The 21,002-nt window shown below is 36.9% G+C and overlaps 1 protein-coding gene across 3 annotated transcripts in view; it reads left to right on the plus strand.

Annotated features, from left to right (window-relative positions):
* NAA35 (N(alpha)-acetyltransferase 35, NatC auxiliary subunit) overlaps positions 1-20,018 on the plus strand; it is a 27,507-nt gene extending 7,489 nt beyond the window's left edge. For 2 of the 3 annotated variants that reach the window (XM_005426881.3, XM_031061822.1), the window contains 18 exons: positions 930-1,097; positions 1,939-2,005; positions 2,713-2,756; positions 3,338-3,388; positions 4,101-4,184; positions 5,006-5,120; positions 5,517-5,695; positions 6,729-6,788; positions 8,007-8,113; positions 8,342-8,408; positions 9,654-9,752; positions 10,952-11,130; positions 12,753-12,889; positions 13,861-13,928; positions 14,173-14,313; positions 15,901-16,023; positions 17,128-17,208; positions 17,718-20,018. In XM_005426881.3, the coding sequence (XP_005426938.1) occupies positions 930-1,097; positions 1,939-2,005; positions 2,713-2,756; positions 3,338-3,388; positions 4,101-4,184; positions 5,006-5,120; positions 5,517-5,695; positions 6,729-6,788; positions 8,007-8,113; positions 8,342-8,408; positions 9,654-9,752; positions 10,952-11,130; positions 12,753-12,889; positions 13,861-13,928; positions 14,173-14,313; positions 15,901-16,023; positions 17,128-17,208; positions 17,718-17,777 (1,830 nt within the window). In that variant the 3' untranslated portion in view covers positions 17,778-20,018. The remainder of the gene's footprint in view (positions 1-929; positions 1,098-1,938; positions 2,006-2,712; positions 2,757-3,337; positions 3,389-4,100; positions 4,185-5,005; positions 5,121-5,516; positions 5,696-6,728; positions 6,789-8,006; positions 8,114-8,341; positions 8,409-9,653; positions 9,753-10,951; positions 11,131-12,752; positions 12,890-13,860; positions 13,929-14,172; positions 14,314-15,900; positions 16,024-17,127; positions 17,209-17,717) is intronic. The other variant, XM_031061821.1, reaches the window with a different exon arrangement.
* Positions 20,019-21,002: the final 984 nt, after the last annotated feature.

The following is a 21,002-nucleotide window of genomic DNA, read 5'->3' on the forward strand; positions in this document are numbered from 1 at the left end:
GCTGCACTCCCCCCTTCCCCCTCCTTCTTCACAGGCCGATATCACTTCAAGGCCACAGGCCCGTACCAGCTTTCTCTCTCTCGTCTTCTGGGGGGGGGGGGCTGCCCAAATCTTTCTCGGGGCCTCTCTCCCTCTGTCTCTCCTGGGGGGGGGCTGCCCAACGCCTCCTGGTGCCCCCACCACCCTTCCATCCTGAGGGGTCAGGCCTACCTCTGCCGGGCTGCAGGTTTTCGCTCCCCCACCCAGCTCGAAGCCGGGCAGGGGAGGCCTTGCCTCTTTGCTGGCCGGAAATCAAAGAGAGAGCCCAAGGGAGTGCTCTGCTTCTAACCCCTGTGTTCTCAGAGGCGCATCCACCCTCAGTGGCCAAGCCTGGTGTCAATTTAAAATCTGAACACCTATTGGCCTCTGGCCACTCCATTCCCAGAAAACCTGCTTCCTGTAAACCCACGACATTAATTTTTTACCATTTCAAGATAGAAATTTAACTTGCTGAATCTTTCCCTGTAGCTTAAAGAAACAGGGAAGTGTTAGAGAGAGAGGATTATGACAAGAAGCTTTTATATTGTAAAAGAGAGAGAACATGAAGAACATTTGTGACTTGTCTCACAGTCATTTGCATTTTCCATTCACTATTTATGCAGAGAACGTTTATAAAATGTGAAGTTCTCTTAACATAATGCCATGTCTAAATCACAGGGGCTAGACCTGAACTTTATAGAAGAGGTTTATCCAATGCCAGAATTCTAGGCTTGAAACACCTTCACCTTCTCTTTTTTGGTGCTTGGAAGGTTGCCTTGATAAGGCAACTTTAATTTTAGGGTTTAGTTTCTTAATGAGTCTTTGAAGCACAGTAAAATGGAAAAAGAATGGATCTATGAAAATGAGGACTTGGCTGTCATGAGTTAAATATTTAATTTCCTTTTCCCTAGATAACATGGTTAGAAGGACATTCCTTGGCACAGACAGTATTCACTTGCCTTTATATTCATAATCCAGACTTCATAGAAGATCCTGCTATGAAGGCTTTTGCTCTTGGAATCCTAAAAATCTGTGATATTGCCAGAGAAAAGGTTAACAAAGCAGCTGTTTTTGAGGAGGTATGTGTTTCCCATCTCCTGTGGGGTTAAATATGCAACATTATACCATAATGCAAGTAAAACAATGTATTAGTAACATTTGTTAGTGTTTGATTTGAGGATACTGTAGGAATAGCAGTTCATCATCCTAAAAGTATTAGACTGGATACCTTTAAAATGCAGTTTTCCCCAGTGAAGGTGTTTAATGCTCTCTTCTGTATTTTCCTTGAATACTGGAGCCACATAAATATTTTAATCAAGAAGCAGTGCAAGTCTTGTGGTTAACCATTTGAAATGTGTTTCAGTTGTGAAACTGTTTAATTTTTTAATTTTTTTGTTAGATAGTAATGATTGCATTTTGTCTAAAATGTCCATCTGGCAGTGGGATCAGAGTCCTGTTTTCTGCACTCAGAGCAGTCTCTGTTTCCTCTGAGCTTGGACAAGTCACTCTTCCTGACTATATCTAAAATGGATCAAATACTACTTTGCAGCTATAGTTCATGTAACATATTGGTAGAGTGTCACATGATGAAAATATGGAGGGCATATTGGTATTAAGGATTTATGCAGAAAATAATTACCTGAAGCTGGATTTGGGTGGGAAAGTTATTCAGTGTATTCATTCTGAGTGCATTCAGCTGTGTAGAATAAATCTGGACTTCTGTACATGATAGAATTAAACAAAAGCACACCCCCAATCACTCCTCCAAAAGAGAAAAAACAGCAAAAAGACTCAAAACCTATTAAGAAAACAACTCCTAAAAAACCCAAAACAAAAAGAAGATCTCAAACCCCAATCTGAAAATGTAACTACAGCCTTTATATTTCACTACATATTGCTTCTTTGATTTTTCTTTTTTAGGAAGATTTTCAGTCAATGACTTATGGATTTAAAATGGCCAACAGTGTGACAGATCTTAGAGTTACAGGTACAGTCTGTGCTTTCTTTGTATCTGTCCAGCAGCCTCTTTTTCTTTTGACCATGTGATTGCTTTCAGACACATCTGGTTAATTGCTAGGCGTTTCAGCTGTTAAGTTTTTGTTTTTATTGTGGAAATTGCTGACTTGGTAAAAAAGAGATAAAATTATTTTTCCTTGGAAAAAAGGTTCAGTTGTCTTGTTAAGTCTCTGAGAAACAGAAGAAGTGCTTTTAGATGTGCCAATGAAGTGGCTAGGCATGAGCTCAACATGGTAAAGATACAGACCAATGGAAAGTATGTTGCTTGAATTCTGCTTTCTTGCCTCATAATTTGTTGTCCTCTAAATAGGCTGCTTTAGAAAAAAAAGCAATCTAGTAGTTCTACAGGTATGAATACATACGTTATTAAGTACGTACATAAGTATGTACGTTAATGATGCACTATTTTTTATGTGTATTTGAGCTTTTCATTGATGTATTTTTGAAAAGCTTGTGAATGCTTTAGCTTTGCATCAGTTGGTCTATATTCTGATTTTTGATTGTTCCAAGACATCCCCACCATTCCTCACAAGATTATTTTTTGTTTAGTCTTTCGCTAATGGATATGTAAACCACTTTTAAGTTTGATTTTTTTCATAAAATTTCTTTTCACCTGAGTGGTATAGGTGTGTCTAGAAATGCTTCTCAGCTTTTAATCGTGCTGTGATTTTTTTCCAGGTATGCTGAAAGATGTAGAAGATGACATGCAAAGACGAGTGAAGGTATTGTTTTCATTTTTGTGTTCTCAATTATATTTCAGGTGTACTTAACATAGGTTTGGGGTAGGGAGTTGGGTTATGAGGAATGAAGGAGTGTTTTGTCATTATAGTGGGGTTTTTGAAGGACTGCCATAATGGTTTCTGTAACATGCTTTTAGTTTGCCTTCTAGCTAAATCTTCAGACTTTATTTGTAAACTCCTTAGTAGTTGCTTCAGTAGTAGTAGAAGCTGGAGTTGTGATGCAGAAGATAACACTGGGCTAGGACACAGAAAGTAGGTATTTAACTTTCAGGTTTTAGGCAGATTTACCATGTAAGGTTAAAGAAGTTAATTTTCCTTTACCACAGCTTAAAATGTAAAGCGTTCATGCACTTTTCTTGCTTATTTGCAGAATTTACTGAGATAGTTCTTATTACTATAGGACAGTCGTTCAAGTATCTGGATTATATTTTAGGAAATTTTGAATTTGAAAACTGATTTTCGGGTTATTTAACTGGTGGATGTTTTAGAGAGGCAAAGGGATTTTATCAGTAGCTTCCCTTTGCAATTTTTAGTAAATTGTTTGACATTTCTTTACCTTGCAGAGCACCCGAAGTCGACAAGGAGAAGAGAGAGATCCAGAAGTTGAACTTGAAGTAATGAGTTGTTTGCTTTTTTCCTGGATTTCATGGATGTAAATGGGAGATTTAAATATGGCATAACCACACCCATACATATAAGAAGCAGCCAGGAGATGTGACCACCCAGGAGCATGGGGAAGAGCTGGAAAACAGCAGGGCATGCCAGGGCTTTTTGTGCATCAATTTGTGCAGGGAGAGCAGGAGTCCTGTGGGAGTTCTGCACACCACAATACAAGAAAGCCATTAAGGTATTAGAGAGTGTCCAAAGAAGGGCCATAAGGATGATGAATGGCCTTGAGGGGAAGCTGTATGAGGAGCAGCTGAGATCACTTGCTCTGTTCAGCCTGGAGATGAGGAGACTGAGGGGAGACCTTTTGCAGTTAAAACTTCCTTGTGAGGAGGAGGGGCAGGTACTGATCTCTTCTTTGGTGGTGACCATTGAAAGGACTTGAGAGAAAGGCCTGAAGTTGTGTCAGGTGAGATTTAGGTTGGATGCTAGGAACAGCGTTTTCACCCAGAGTGGTTGGGCAGTGGAACAGGCTCCCCAGGGAGGTGGTCACAGCACCAAGACTCAGAGTCCAGGAAAATTTGGACCACACTCAAGCACTTAGGGTGGGCCGGGAGTTGGGCTGGATGATCCTTCTCGGTCCTTTCCAACACAGGATATTCTATGATTCTATTATCTAATGCCTACTACTAAGTAATTAGCAGTATTACTTTATTGCAGCATCAACAATGTTTAGCTGTCTTCAGCAGAGTCAAGTTTACCCGCGTCTTACTCACTGTCCTGATTGCTTTTACGAAAAAAGAGGTACCTTCATTTGGCGTTTCTGTGTTTCCATTGGGATGCTGTGATATACCCATTTTTCATTCTTTAAGGTCCGTAAATTACTGTGTAGATTCAGGAGATTTAAATTGATGTGGATGGAGGTAAAGGTTTGAATAAAGCCATACAGTGGAAAATACTCAGTTTTTGTTCAAAGTGGGAAACACAGGGAAGGCTAGTAGCTGACATTATTATGACCTTGCAGAAAGACAGAATATTCATTACAAAACGTTTAAAAATATTTATGGATTTCTAATTACTCTTTTCACACATGAACAAAACTTCTTGTTTGAGTTCAGTTTCTTCCTGTGGAGTTACCTGATGCTGGGCAGTATTTTGTCCATATTAGAAGAACTGTATGCTTTTCCTTTCATGTGATAAGGTAATTTATATCTAAATATCTTTGGTCTGAGAAGAGGAATTTAATAGCATTCCATACAATTTGTTTGTTTTTTGAGGATTGATGTAAAATTTCCTAATTGCTGAAATGGGAAGGAACTTCATGTTTTAAGGCAAAGGGCTAGAACTACATGCTCCCCCAAGCAGACTCTCATGCATTGTGTACAAGGCTTTCAGTTGTAACTATTATAAAGTCTTACACAGTGAAATATACAGCATTGAATTTATGTACAGATACATAAAATATGCTACCACACAAAAATGCTGGGTTGTTTGGGTTTTTTTCAGAACTTGGGTTATATAAGAATATCAGAATTTTAATGCCCTTCCTTTTTTTTATACTAACGTTAATTAGATAGTCAAAATGTATTGGTTTGTAATGATAATAATTTTTTCCTGCCTTTCAGACGAGTGCAGTTGCAGAAGCTCAGAAACTAATGACTCAGGCAGCTGACTTGCTCTCTGCCATACACAATTCACTGCATCATGGTATGCAGGCACAGAATGATACCACTAAAGGAGGTATGTATCAAATTGCACCATTTTTTCCTTTCCTGGATACGATCCCTTCATAAATAAATAAATACCTTAATTTTATTTTACCAGATGGTTGTTCTCCTGAAAGCAACACTGTCATTTCAAAGCCAGAGATAATGTGAACTTTTGATTAAGTGCATTGCACTTGGAATCAGTGTATATGCCATTTTAAAATAGGGAGCAGTACTTCATTGCTTGTACACGAGGACTCAGGTTTCTTAAAGAGTAATCATTGTCGTAGTTGGCTTGTTGGAGTCTCAGGAAGTTAACTGTCACTTAAAGAATTCATTTTGGCTAATTGAATAATTTGTATTATTGAAGGGGGTTCTGAAAACACAACTTATATGCAGCTTTTGTCTCTCCCTTCTCCTCCTTCTTTAGATCATCCTATTATGATGGGGTTTGAGCCACTTGTTAATCAGAGATTGCTGCCACCAACTTTCCCTCGATATGCAAAAATCATTAAAAGGGAAGAAATGGTCAATTATTTTTCCAAACTAATAGACCGAATAAAAACTGTATGTGAAGTAGTCAACTTAAGTAACTTGCATTGTATACTGGTAAGCATGAATATTTCTTATTTATTACCAGAAATAAGATCTGAAAATGTGACCTGCAAAAAAATCATTCCATATATGCATGCTCTTGCTAGCACTATGTATGTATTTGGTGTTTGTAACTGTTAGGCTCAATTTCAAAATTTACTATCCTTCCTGATAGTTACTACTTTTCTTCTTTTGATAAAGACCTTTTCTTCTCTCAAACATCTCACTTTTCCTGTAATTCATTAAATAGTTATGTGTCTTACTGGCCAAGGCCAGCCAAGTTTCTTTGGTTGAAGAGCTGTGTCTACAGCAACAGAACATAATTCTTTGCTATATGTCTGATATTTTTTTTTTTCAAATTCATTAAGCAGTATTTTGCACATGTGCCTATAAGACAAGAGGGCACTAAGTAGGCACCTGCTTATATTCTTTCCTGAAAAACTGATGTTACTCTTAGTTACTGCCTACTCTATTAGAAGACACTTAAATGCTTGAAATATTTCTTGGTATCCATACATTCACTGACTGATAAAAGAGATACAGTTACAGCAAACCTCTCGTCTTCTTATTTCCTGCTAATTAATGAAAGAAGTGTTTGCATGAAGTGCCTGGTACCAGTTAAACCTTGCCTGGGTTTGAATCAATTTTTTAAAATAAATTCTCTGTTTTGTTCAATACCTAGTATAGTTACATCATGATCTTAATCTCACAGTACTTTTTTTTTCTGTACTATCATCTTTCTAGTTGTAGCATTTGAAAATTCAGAAACCTTTTTGTTAGGTAACGAGTAATTGCAGAAAATCTTCATAATATATTTTGTTCTGTTCAAACTATTCATGGTCTGTTTCTTACAAGTTGTTTAAGCTATGCTGTTTGTGTATGCCTTTAGACAAAATGTAGGTGTATTTACACAGCTGTATATATTTGTTTAGGAAAGATGTGTGTGTGTGTGTGTGTGTGTAAAAATGATTTGGTGTATATTTATACATATATAAATTGTCATATTAACCTGATTTGTGTTTTTTTTCTTTTCCTACGTATATGTTAGGACTTTTTCTGTGAGTTTAGTGAGCAATCACCATGTGTTCTTTCAAGATCCCTGTTACAGGCAAGTCCTAATTATGTGGACTATTAAAATACTTCTGTATTCATTATAAATTAATTTTCTTTAATATTTCAATAATTAGCATGTAAGTTAATAATAGTTAAGTGGTAAATAATGTTCTGGTGACATTTAAGTATTAAGTATTATGGAAGAAATGCTTTGCTATGAGGATAATGAGGCATTGGAAGAGGCTGCCCAGAGAAGTTGTGGATGCTCCACCAAGTGTTCAAGGCCAGGAAGGTGTCCCTGCCTATGGCTGGGAGTTTGGAACTAGATGATCTTTAGCATCCATTCCACTGCAAACCATTCTGTGATTCTATATATATAGGTTTATGTTTTGATCTGATTTCTAAAGTAATTTTTAAACACTGTTGCTTTGATCATTTTAGTACGTGCTAATTAAAACAAAGCATTTAATGTTTTTTTTCTCCACCATAAAACTGTGCTTGTACACACATTTTTATGCTGCTCTTCATGTGCTTTTCCGTTTTGGAGCTGGTATTTGTATTCGTCTCCCTATTTGGACAGAACTTAATGTACAGACTGCTTCTGTTGGTACAACAGTAAAACTGATGGTTGATGAAGAAAAATAGGATGCCCCTAGATGCCAGAATTTCTTTACATTTGATCCCTATTAAAGCAGGTGTAGAGCCAATGGACTATAAATGTGGGCAAGTAAAATGCGTTCCTAGCATGTGTGTTCTCACCATCCACTACATGTGTTTGTGTAATCCCTGTGGGTGCCTGACACCAGAGTTTTTTCTTCAGCTGCTGAAGAACCATGTTAGAAAGGGACACAGCACTCATGGAGGGAAGTTAAATGAGTATCAGACATGACTGATGTAAGTAGTGGCATCCAGAGGGATTGAAAAACATCAACAGTACTCTGGAGATATACCCTATTCTTTGTCCACAGAAGGCACATATTTTATGCTAATCTTCAGAAATGTCTGATGTATCATCCAAGAAATGTAACAATTTTGCATGCTCTCTATTGTGCAAGTAATAGAGCTGTATTTGGTGTCCTGGGAATACCACAGAAGTGTCAGGTCTCAATATTTCTGAGTCTTTAACCTTGAACCTAGTTGAACCATTTTAATTCTTTAAGTTATCTTACAATTTTACTATATAAAAAAGGTATTGCCAGAGCTTTCTATTAGTAATTCTAGAGCATTACGTTTATGTTAAAATATGTTTCTAAAAACACATCTTTACTTTTAGACAACTTTCCTAGTAGATAACAAGAAGGTGTTTGGCACTCATCTTATGCAAGACATGGTAAAAGATGCCTTAAGATCTTTCGTCAGTCCTCCAGTACTTTCTCCAAAGTAAGTGGATCTTGAGTGTACTTGTATGTGTTTAGATGTCTGATGAAGTAGGTATTTCTGCTTACAAGAGCAATGACAATTGTACAAAAAACATACATTTTGTACATAGTTCTTATGTATGAAGGACTCAATTGCTGTTGCTGCACTCATGTTTCTTTTTTGTTTTGTGCTACGTAGACTGGTGGCATTTATAAAAAATATGTATGTACATGGATATTTCCTTTTTAGGTGTTGTCTTTATAATAACCACCAGGCAAAAGACTATATTGATTCCTTTGTCACACATTGTGTTCGGGTAAGTGTTCTTTCCAATTATAACATGTATGTGTGTGTGAGAACTTGGCAGATTTGCATACATTTGAAAATGAGACAAGTTGTTTTACACACCTGACATGAAGGCAAAATTGAAGAAGTTGGCCATCTTAAATTGGTAATGCCTTTTAAAAATCTGGTAATTATTGCTGGTTTTCTTCTGCTTCCAGATTTTTATTTAGCATTTATAAGAAATCTGCATCTACTACCTCTTTATAGAGTAGTTTCATGTCACAAATGCATATGACTAATAAAAAAAAATTATTTTAATGTTCTGTTCAGTTTGAGTTTTTTAGGATTCTGTTGTTGAATGTGGCATGATGAAAATCTTAACAAAATCAGAATTATTTAGGTTGGAAAATACCTCGAAGCTCATTGAGTCCAAAACGAGCACTGCCAAGTCCATCACTAAACCACACCCCTAAGTGCCACGACTACACATCCTTTAAATATTTCCAGAGATGGTGACTCAACCACTTTCCTGAGAATCTGGTTCCAATGCTTGACGAATTTCATTGTGAAGAAATTTTTCTTAATATTCAGTACATACCTCCGCTGGCACAACTTGAGGCCATTTCCTCTTGTCCTGTCACTTGACAGAAAAGATGAGCCGCACTTGGCTGCACCCTCCTTCCAAGTGGTTGTAGGGAGTGATAAGGCCTCCCCTGAGCCTCTTTTTCTGCAAGGTAAAATAAAAACACCCCTAGCTCCCTCAGCCACTCCTCATAGGACTTGTGACAGAGACCCTTCACAGCTCCATTGCTCTGCTGTGGACACGGTCCCTCAATGTCTCTCTTGCTGTGAGGGGCCCGGAAATAGATTTGAGGCAAGGCCTTACCCACCAGTACTGAGTACAGAAGGACAACTACTGCCCTGGTCCTGCTGGACACAGTGTTTCTGATACAGACCAGGATGCCATTGGCCACCTTAACTGGCTGGGCACATGGATTTAGGTATAAGAAATACCTCTTTAGCCCTAACATTTTGCTCTGGTGACCTTCCTAAAGGATGCTGACTTAATCTCACGTCAACTTGTGTGCAGAGAATTTGGCTCTTGCATCGCTCCATAGAGTTTTCTTTGCTGCTAACTTGCACTTTGTAGGGAGTAGTAAGGAGCCCACCTTCTAATATAGATGTATAAACCAGGTGCCTAAATAAACATCATAGTACTTCTCCTGTAGTTTCAAAGTTGTATTGGTAATTTAAAATTACACTTTGCTTCTTTCAGCCGTTCTGTAGTCTGATTCAAATCCATGGACACAACAGAGCTCGTCAGAGAGATAAACTAGGTCACATCCTTGAGGAATTTGCCACGCTACAAGATGAGGTAATGTCCTAGGCAGCAGGCCAGCAAAGTTTCTGTCCAGGTATATTAATGCCAGAGTGAAGCATGGTACTAAATTCTAAATGAATGATTGAAAATCCTTAAGACAAGGACTCCTAAAATTTAGCACATTTAACAAGAAATTTTTAGGATGCATCCAAAAACTTTGTGCTAGATGCATTGAACAAAAACATACTACATTTTTTAAGATTAACTGCACAGCTTTTAGTCTCTATCCTGCTTGTGATGATCAGTCTGCAAGATGTAACCAGGGGGAGATAGGCAAGGTGTGCTTACAAGACACCTTTGAAAATTCAGCCTTATACCTATGTAAGATGGAAACTGCAAAATTTTATAATTAATAAAAATAAAGTAAAAAAATAACTCTTAAAAATACATGTTCTGACTGATTTTTGGACATCTCTCAAGAATGGGGAGAGATGAGAAGAAAAAATACATTCTCTTTTGCCAGAAGTAAGTTTCCTCAGCAGTGAGAGCCATATAATAACAAAATATTTCCCAATATAGCAAGGAGAACAATTGAGGAACTTGGAGGGAGATTTTGTGTGCTCCAGCTTTCTTCAAGATGGTTTGAGTTTGTTGCAGCATTGTAGCTGAGGCACTGTTTTTTTCATTTTGTAGCAGGTTATATGGATTGTTCTGTTTAGGCTTACTGATGGTATTCCAACAGTGAGAGACTGTCTTCCATACAACTTGCTTCTTAAGACAAAATTGGTCTTGGCAATATTATAGTTACTCTGGTGGAACATAGTGTGTTTCTTGCGTATAAAGCTTATAAATTTATTTTTTCAGTACAGCTAGGGTTTTTTTTTTAAAAAGTAATTATTGCCAATATAGAACAATGAACACAAGCATGTAATGGGTTCTGAGTTTGTGCTCATGTGACTGCCAATGATCTATATACAAATACATTTAAAAATTACAAATTTTATGTATCTAATGTTCTTGCTGTATTACTGTGTAGGATATTTTTGTTCTGTGCAGCAGAATTTACTTAGGTGAGTATCTTTACAGTTTTCTGACAGTTCTAGACTTGTTTCCGTCTTTTAATCTGGAGCATAAATTTACCAACCCAATTTGTTAAGATTTTATTTCTGGCTTTTTTTATTTCTGCTGTTTCAGTCAAATATTTTTCCTCCTCTGTCTATTACTTTGAGGTCCTTTGCTTTTTTTTTCAACAGGCAGAGAAAGTAGATGCAGCACTTCATAGCATGTTACTGAAGCAAGAACCACAAAGGCAACATTTGGCCTGCTTGGGCACCTGGGTCCTATACCACAACCTTCGTATTATGATACAGTATCTTCTCAGTGGCTTTGAGTTGGAACTTTACAGTATGCATGAGTATTACTACATCTATTGGTAAGAGGATGCTTTATTGACAGCTCTTTGAAGAGGGATGCTCCCAGAGAGCTATAATATTTGAAGGAGGGACTTCAAATATGATTTTATGATCTCAAGCTTGATCAACATGTGTTTGGTTTATCTGTTTATAATATTACAAGGAGAGAAAAAAATCCATTGGTCTCTACCTTTTAAACTTACTAAATAGCGTACCTTTTTTCCTGAAATAATAATTCTCACTCTGTTTAGCTTTTTGGCATAGGGTCTTTTATTGACAATGAATGAAATGTGTGCTAATTTTGGTAGACAAGAGGTATGCAGGAGAAAAGCTATTTCTTTTATTCTTTTCTGCCTTTATAGTATCAGGATCGCTAGTCTTATTGACCTCTAGTATTCTGGAAAAGTTCTGCGAAGTTTTAAGTCATAACTGTAATCTGAAAGTTGACTAGCTAAAATTAACTTCTTATCTGGGGTGTATTTGAAGAGACATGCTCCACCTTTAGTGAAAATGATCACATTATCAGGAAACAGAATACTTTTATTTTTCCACTTCCATTCACATTAATTATTTTTCATAGTTAATGGCTTGTGCCAAAAGATAATTTTAAATTTTTTTTAAACTACCAAGAGATTCCTATATAAGCCATAAGCCTTCTTACTGAAAGATTAAAAGAGTGCAAATGACACAAACTTCAATGTATTGCATTTCTATGTTGTTTCAACAGTGGATTAAGTGAAAAAATTAATATTTCAGAAGTCACCAGAAGATGGCAATCTTTTTCAATTAGTAACTCAATAAGTAATAACAGCTTTTGTATGAGACAGTATTTTCTACCTGCCCATATTTCCCTCTACATATTTAATAAAACCATGTTGGAATTGTCATGTCAGCTGCTTTCTTACTCGAGGAGAAAAAAGGAGAAGCAGTTTCTCAGAGGTAATGTGCAAATGAAACTCAAATTTCTCAGTAATTTTTCTTCTGATTACAGCATTTTAATAACTATTACTACATTTTTGTTGTGCTCCAAATCTGTAAAGTTTTTTTCTATTCTTTTTCCCCTATTCCTTTTGATTGATATCAAGTAAGATATTTATTGGACTTGCTTCCACTTTCTAAAAAATGTTCCTAAAGTTGTCTCTTATCTCTGAAAGAACTGCATATGGATCTTGTGTGTCTGTGGGCTTGGCCCCTTTATGTAATAATCCATAGCTTTTTAATGCTTGAAAAAGTCAGTAGTTATATTGTTTCTCAGAATAACAAGTCATAACAAAAGTAGAAAAGGTATTAACATAGTATCTTTAAAAAAAACCCACTTCATTTGGTGGGGGAGAGTTCTAGAAAAATTTGGTCTTACCATAGTTTTGAAATAAGGAGCTTAGACTTCACTTAGTAAATGTGTAAGAAGCTTGCATACCTTGTCCTGTTTGTGGTTGAATCTGAACCAAAACATTAACGTAGACCAATGTGTTGATTCCAGCCATGCAAAACAAAGAGTTTTCATGGCCCATAGGAATTGTCCTTAGATAGGACGTGCCCTTCACCTCTTGGAGCAAGCGCCTCGGTAGTCAGCGGGACGCACGCAGCACGAGTGCGCGGTGCGCTGTAGCCGTAACCGCTCCTGTGTGCGGCTTCTGTGCAGGTACCTCTCCGAATTCCTCTATGCCTGGCTGATGTCAACACTGAGCCGCGCCGACAGCTCTCAGATGGCAGAGGAGAGGATAATGGAGGAACAACAGAAAGGCCGCAGTAGTAAGAAAACGAAGAAAAAGAAGAAAGGTACCTAGGTGTAGAGTGTTAAGACCTCTTTTTTTTCCCTTTCATGCAGCTATGTAGAATTAAAATTCAAAATTTAAACAGGGAACACTGATATTAGTAGGAAAAATATCCTAATGCTTATGAAGGCTGAATGTTAAACTTTTTAAGAGTTTCCTATTTATTTAGTTAGTTTTTTTACTTTCAGATAGATCTTTCAGAAAAACACAAACTCATTTATATTCACTGTATATAGTTTCATCAATTGTGTTATGTGTTGGACCTTCTCAGAGTTTATAATTCCTGCAGAATTATTCTTTTAGTGACTGTAACTAGGTTCAAACACTAGACTTTCAGCATATTTCTGTAATTTCTGTTTGGCTTTAGAGGTTCTTAAAGCATGTTTCTCAATTATGCAATGGTGAGTTTCCATTTCTTTTTCTTGCCACCTTTTCAAGGGGAACAAACAATTGGATATGAACAGCTCAGGATCATATCAACTAAATTCCCTTGTGTCTAGAAGTTCAGAAAATTACTGATGTACTTGAGATGCCAAGTGTTGAGCAGTTTGGCACTAATTAAACACTGGAAACTAAAGGGAAACTTAAAAGAATGCTGTCAGGATTATAAGGATAAAAAGTGCTTTAACTTCTTAGCCCTAGAAGTCAAAAAGATCCCTGAACTAGGCCTCTTGCGTACAGAGTAATTTTGAGGCTGTTGTTCAGTGTTTTAAGTCATAGGAATACCACTGACCGGTTTATTCCATTGAGAGTAGAATTGTGTGCATGTGACTGGTAGGGGTGTCCTGAGGTTTTTTATGTAACCAGAAGTCAGGTGAGCAGAAATGCATGTCTAGGCTTTGTATACTTCAGTTATTTTAAAATATAATTAAGAGTTAAATGACTTTGTGGAAATTTGGAAGAACTCCTCTCTCTGAAATTAATATATGTACTTACACTGAAGTAAGAAAATGTATTTTTATGTAAAATTTGCAGTTCGCCCTCTCAGCAGAGAGATCACCATGAGTCAAGCATACCAAAATATGTGCGCTGGGATGTACAAGGTAACTCATTCATTTGTGTTCTATTTGTTTCAAATTTTTTTTTGATAAGGATCCTGCATCCACTGCATGCCTTCTTTTTTTGTAGTAGTAATGGAAATTAAGTTCAAATTTATAATTTTCTATGGTAAATTCTTTACAGTTTTTCTACCCTTCCAGTTATACCTACATCATAATTTTGATCTTCCTCACAGCAAACTGTGACATAAAGCTAATACTTTTCACGATATTTATCTTTTTCTTTTAGACAATGATCGCCTTTGACATGGATGGCAAAGTAAGGAAACCTAAGTTTGAACTGGATAGTGAGCAAGTTCGGTATGAGCACAGATTTGCTCCATTCAACAGTGTTATAACACCACCTCCAGTGCACTACTTGCAGTTTAAAGTGAGTAATCTTCAAACATGATGCTGCCCATGCTTTTATAGAAGTAATTTACTCACCTGCTTTAAATATCACTGTCATGATAAAAAGAACCTCAGAGTTCACATTGAAGCTATGTCACAATGGCAAGGACTTTTAGCTTTTGTTTTGTGAAAGATATATTGCATTGAAGTCTTTATGAACTTAGACGTTTAGCATTAGTCTGATATGGCAGTTTAAGACGGTTCTGTTGAGTTGCATGAAAATAAAATCTCTTGGAAGTCTATTGAAAGACTTCTTGGCTGTGATTAATGATAGCCGCATGTTTTTATTAGTGCAACAAACAAATGGAAAAATAAAAAAGTTAATTTTGAGTGGTGTTTAGAAGGGACCAGTGGAGGCTTGTCTTGTCCAGTCTCCTTCTTGAAGTAGCATTATAAATCACATTACCTGTGTCTAGCCAAATCTGAAAAAAGTCAAAGTTGGAGATTTTCCAACCTCTTTGGTTAAACCTGATCCAGTTACTTTTTTCTGGTCCTTTAAGTCACAGGATAAGTGGTTGAGGGCTCCACTACTCCTTTTTTTGCCTAATGCCCAATGTGAATTACCAAGCCACAACCTGTGGCCTCTCATGTTATGGTGTTTACCATGATGAACAAGGATTCTTTATCTTCTGACAGCTTTATAACTGTCTTTCAAGTAGTTGTAGGCTGCTATTAAAATTACCCATTAGCATCCTTCCTGTAAAACTGAAAAAGTCCAGGTCCACTGACCTCTCCTTGTGGCTTATATGCTCTAGGCCCCCAACCATCTCCACATCTCAACATCTTTCTTGAACTGAGTGGATCCAGCCCTGGATGCAGTATTTCAGATAACAGAACACAAATACTGCGTCCAGGATGGTAACCGTCTTTGATATGCTGACCATAGTCCTGCTTGTATAATCCCATATGAGGCTTGTCTGATTTGTAGTAAGACCACCTTGTTGGCTCATACTGAACTAGGTGTTTGCTGCTCACCCAGCTGGTTATTAGTCTCACTTGTGGGGTTAGTCTGTACTGAAACAGTGCTATTTTCTATTCCAGTTACTCTCCCCAGTTTAATGTTATGAACTGTTGTAGTGGAAATTAAGAAATTATCATGGTCTTGTCATTAAAGGCTTTTTTAAATCTGTAATCAAGAACAAAAAAAAATTGAAGAATCAAAATGATATAAAATGAAGTTTTGTACAGTTTCAGCATCTGACTTGCTGTAGCTTTGAGTAAACAATATACTTTTTTAATCTACTTTTTTCCTGTAATATCATACCCTGATGTGTGCCACTATTAAAGCAAATGGATGTCAACTTGTTCAAGAGAGAGACTGTTTTATAAAGATTATGAGAATTTCATTATGTTTTGTGGCACTGTATTTGTTGAGCACTGTGTTGTTGCTTGGGTTTTGCCATTTTAAGTAAATATTTTCAACTTCAGTTTTGATTTTTAAAATAGTATTTAGTTGACATAACTCTTCTATTGAATATAGTAGTGTGATAAAAACAATCTCCTGGCAATTTTAAATTTCAATTTTTTGTATTTTAACATGTATTTATGTATTTCTGTGGCACACCAGGAAATGTCTGATTTAAATAAGTATAGCCCACCTCCTCAGTCATCAGATCTCTACATGGCAGCTAGCAAGCACTACCAGCAAGCTAAAATGATTCTTGAGAATATTCCAAATCCAGACAATGAGGTAAGACTGTAATACTAGGAAAACAAGTATTTGCTCAAAATAGAGTAAGTAAGTGGTTTCCTTCAGCTGGATCTCCTTGAGATCCAAAATGTACTTCATCACAATGGTGAGCAAAGTTGAGTGCTTTGATTAAGGGGTAGACAGTGGTCTGTGTCAGTACCACAGTTAGCAGAAAGTTGTGTTCATGGTTAAAATCAGCTTTCTCTGCTGAGGACCTGAGATGCTGGATAGCAGCTTATTTCCTTGCATGCTGCCTTCTAGCCCCTTTCTAAAAGCACAGCACTTGTAATCAGACAGTGATAAAATGCCTGTCGCACTTAGTTGGCATCTAGTAATTCAGGTGGACTCCTGAGAGGTGGGGAAAACAGGTTTGGATATCATTAGGATGAAAAGAGTATTGATCTTGGTTTGGGTTTGGCACTTGTTCCCGGAGGAGTTTTCTCAGCACTGAGCTGTAAATATGGGTAGGAATTTCTCCCTTTTTGTCCATAGCCTAAAACCTTAAGTGTCTGTGACTCTATTTTGGAGCAAGGAGGATGCTTTTTCTGTCAAATCTAAGCAGATTTAAGAATAGTTACAGGATTAGGTCGTCCTTAGAATTTAGGACTCACTTTCTCCTCTCTGGATCATGGTGGTACTCACACATGAGCTGTCTGAGGCCAAGATAGTTAAAAGGCAGTTTTGAGCACACTCAGAGCACTTCCATGCAAAAAGCCACCAGTTTCATACACAAGTTCCTCTTTCTATTGTGTTGCAATGTTGAAGATAAGATGTCTAGAGTCTATCTATACCTTTATTTGTGTGAGTGCCACAGAACTTGCTATAGTTCCCATATTTTTGTTCAAGACTTGTTGAAGCTGTGGTTTCTGTGACCTGTTGAATTTTTTAAAAAGTGAGTATAAAAATAGATGCACCCTTCATTAAATTTAATTAATTCTACTGTTGTATTTAAAAACAAATCCAAAACCGTCTGATCTCTGTTAAACTGATCCTGTAAGAGAACTCCTGTATTGCTAATAGAATATCAACATTACAGTATTATCTTTGAAATAATTGTGAGGTCAAATGTTTTGGCTTGAAGACTTCTTTCTGTTTTATGTTTAGGTCAATCGAATTCTAAAAGTTGCAAAACCCAATATTGTGGTCATGAAGCTGCTGGCAGGAGGCCACAAGAAAGACTCTAAGGTAAGGAAATGCCAGCTCAATTGAACATATAATGTTCACATATATTAAGGTTGGATTCAGTGATCTGGAGATTTCTCAAAATGAATGGTTCATCTATGTAAATTCTGTGTAAAGCCACCACAGATCTCTCAAGAGCCAAATGAGCACATTCAAGCTGTATTTACTCTAAGAACAGGGAAAGTAACTTAATTTATTTTTCCCCTGAAAATAGTTTGTTGTAGTTAACTAAATATGGAAAATTCTAACCTATAAATGTTTTCAGAAAAAAAATAGGGAAAAATATGTTGAACAACACAGACTATAAGAGTATTCTTCCATAGTGGGAACAAGCAAGCGTAACAGCAGCTTGTGTGAACAAAGTGATGGGAATGCTGGCTGCCACAAGGACTATGTTTTTTCAATCTGTTGCTGTTTAATTTTTTTTTTCTGTCTGCAGGTTGTTCTCGTAATAAGTATTAAATGCAGTAGTACTGCTGTCTAATGTCTAATCTTAAATCTTTTCTTTATAGGTTCCTCCAGAATTTGACTTCTCTCCTCACAAGTACTTCCCAGTTGTGAAGCTTGTTTGAAGTACAAGACATTTTTTAGAATACCTGAAGAATATCTGTGTAGCAGATACCAGCTCTGGGAGGGGGAATAACTACTGCTGCACTTGGACTACAAGCGATGTCCAGGATAAAAATACTGTCACATGGAATATCTGTACTGCTGCCTTTTTGTGATTTGAATGACAACTGCTGTTTTAAAGTGGTTTGTATAAAGTTTATTGGATTTTATGCATGAAGCTGATTTTAATCAACTGTATTATTAAAGAACATTGTATCTTAGTTGATATTATTACAGATTTTGATCATAAATAATTTTTATTACTGAGTTCTGACAAAGTGGTGCATTAGGAACTGAATAAAAATCATGCAATAGAGCCTCTTGTCTGATGTGCACAGCTAAGCTACTGCAATTCTGCATTTGCAGTCACTTGGAGAAATTTTGAGTTCCTGTGGTTTTGTATAATTGTATCAGAATTGCTCATTTAGCAAGTAGAGAAATGTTGGAGAAAAATTAGTCGTTGAGCAATTGAGTGAATGATTCCTAGTTGGAATTTGTTTGTCTTTGTTCTCCAAGTGCTGAAGAATCTGCACAGCAGATACTCCGGTAGTCACTAGCAATATCACCAGACACTGAAGACTCTATTTTACCAATTCTGCAACTTTGTTACAATCCTAGTATTTGCTTGTGCAAACAAGGGATTGCTACATTTGCATGATCTTTATTCTCCATTTTTGACTGCAATGGGGCTGCTCCATCCTATTGTCTCTGTAGTAATTTTCAGGTAGATTTCCAAAACAGGAGAAGCCCCAAACCTATCCCCACCTTCCTGGATTAGTTATGCCTTCCAAGCTTTCAGATGTGAAATAATAGAGGTAAGCTGTTGTGTTGTAGCCAAGAAATGTTTTTCCTTTGCTACAAGCAAGGAAAAAATGTTCAAAAAGCGGACCTGGTCCTGGCCAAGTCATACCTAGGCCATACAAGGAAATCTTTTGTTGGACACAGCAAATCTTGATTTTGGTGTACAATGACTTCCACTGTATGGATGTAACTCCATATTGGCCATATAGAACATTTTTTGGTGTTAAACCAAAACATCACCTGATTTTACTGTGGATTAATATCACTTCAGCTTCATCCCCTGACCAGCAGCACTGCAGAGCTAGAGCTTGTAAACAGTGAGTAACCTCTGAGGTGGAACACCCAACTTGTCTTCCAGCAATTTGCAGCTTCCTGAAATAAGCAGAAGTACTGTCCTGAAGACATGTTTTTTTCCAAATTCTCTGCTAAAGAAATGGCATATCACATTACATGTTTGCTTATCATCATGATTAATACACTTGAATGCTTCCATATAGCTGCCAAAGGAATAAAAAGCCTGGAATATGCAGTGGTAAAATGGCACAGAACATTCATCTGGCTTCTTGTAAACAGTCACGAAATCTTTCCCATCTTAAAGATCCTGAACTACATGACAGTAGCTCAAGCACAGCCTTTGTTATTTCTCCAAAGTAAAAGAGAAAGCAAATTACATGTGATTTGTGGAACCAATAAAATAGCAATAATAATATTTCCCCTTTTAATTAGAATTAGAACTGGATGAATTGTACTAAATAACATCAGTACACCAGAGAAGATTACTTTTAAATGCTTACCTAAAATGGATCAAGTTTAGTTGTAAAGAAAACCAAACCAAAGTGCTAATAAAACACCAAGATGCTTAGAGAAAAGTAGTAATGCCTTACAGAACTAAAAACTTTAGTGAGAGACAACACTATGTACACCACAGTTCCAAATTCATCTCTTGTTCAACTACAGGTCTTTTAATTCTAAAGTTCTGTACAGTAGACATACAGGCCTCTTGCCTACTAGAAACCACCCGAGTTAGATTGAAGCATTTGAGGTCATTACGAATAAAAGTGTAGTCCTTGATTTCGAACACTGCTCTTATGCATGTTTTCAGACCCTTTGCCCTCAGAGGTTTACAAGTGTGCTTTGTACAGAGGTGGTCATATTTATGGAGGACAACATCCAGTTGGCTAGAAGAAGCCCAAAAATGTGCAGAAGCATAGCCAAAACAATTAGTTTTAAAATAATCCTCTTGCAATATATTAATTACCCTTAAGTGTTTGATTCCTTGGAATTTTTAACTTGGTACTGGTAAAGCTATTCGTACAACTTGATTTTAGTGTTTCACTGTCTATTTTTTACTGTTAGAATATATGCTTTTTAACAATCAATATTAAATTCCTGATCAACTTAAATCTCAGCTGCATAATTGTTTACAGATTAAGTCCTAGGAAAATGGTCAGAAGATGGGTAAATATTTTTATCCAAGTTATGGGTAAACACTTTGATGTTCAAAGCTGTTGTTATTTGCAAAAAAGATCCCAGTAACCACAGCTTCCCAATACTTATCAGAACAGATGCTCATTCCTCTTCTCTCCCATTTACAAGCATGTTTTCCCTGCTGTGTTGACTGTAGTAGCCCAGACCAGTTAGGTCTTACTTAAATGGTGAAAAACTGTTGGTGAACTGTTTCTGTGTTTAGGCTTAACAGGCATCTTTTGACTTAACTGACCTTCACTTGATGACAACTAATACTCTCTTCATACACAAAACAGCCAGCCTCATCTTGAGGTACAGGATAAACTAGTACACTGAAGAATGACACACCACAAAAGGAGTTACAAAGTGAAGTGCTTTAACAGAAGGCAAAGACAAATTTATGTTTTCTTAAATGGAATGCTGGTTGGCAAGTTAGCCATAGCTGTCTGGCAGCTGTGCTGTCTTGGTAGAGGTTGGCTCACAAACAATGCTCCAAACACGGGTGTCAGTCTTGGGAGCAGACACAAATATAAAAATTTCTTCAAGCCAGCTGCCTATACATGGTGGTTGGACTGCAGTTAAGGGTGTAAAATAGTTTTTAGTTTACATTTTAGTTTACATTTAACAAGTTCAGTTTACATTTAACAGAAAAGACTGCAGAACATTAACAAGATGATACACTGTAATTAACATACAACTTCACAACAACTAAAGTGTCACCTGTGGAAGACTGCCTTGTCTTCTAAAGGCATAGTCTGGTTACCTCTGTCAGAAGTCCAGCAGAGAAGATTAGTCATGTTGAACAGCTGAGATTGCTGTTGTACAAGGCAAGCATTTGCGTTCCTCTGTTTTCACAAAAGAAAGTGGCTGGGTGGAATAAAAGGTAGTTGTAGTACGCATTTCAGAGGGCTTCTGTCATG

This window comes from Geospiza fortis, unplaced genomic scaffold, assembly GCF_000277835.1.
Source record: "Geospiza fortis unplaced genomic scaffold, GeoFor_1.0 scaffold325, whole genome shotgun sequence".
NCBI lineage: Eukaryota > Metazoa > Chordata > Aves > Passeriformes > Thraupidae > Geospiza > Geospiza fortis.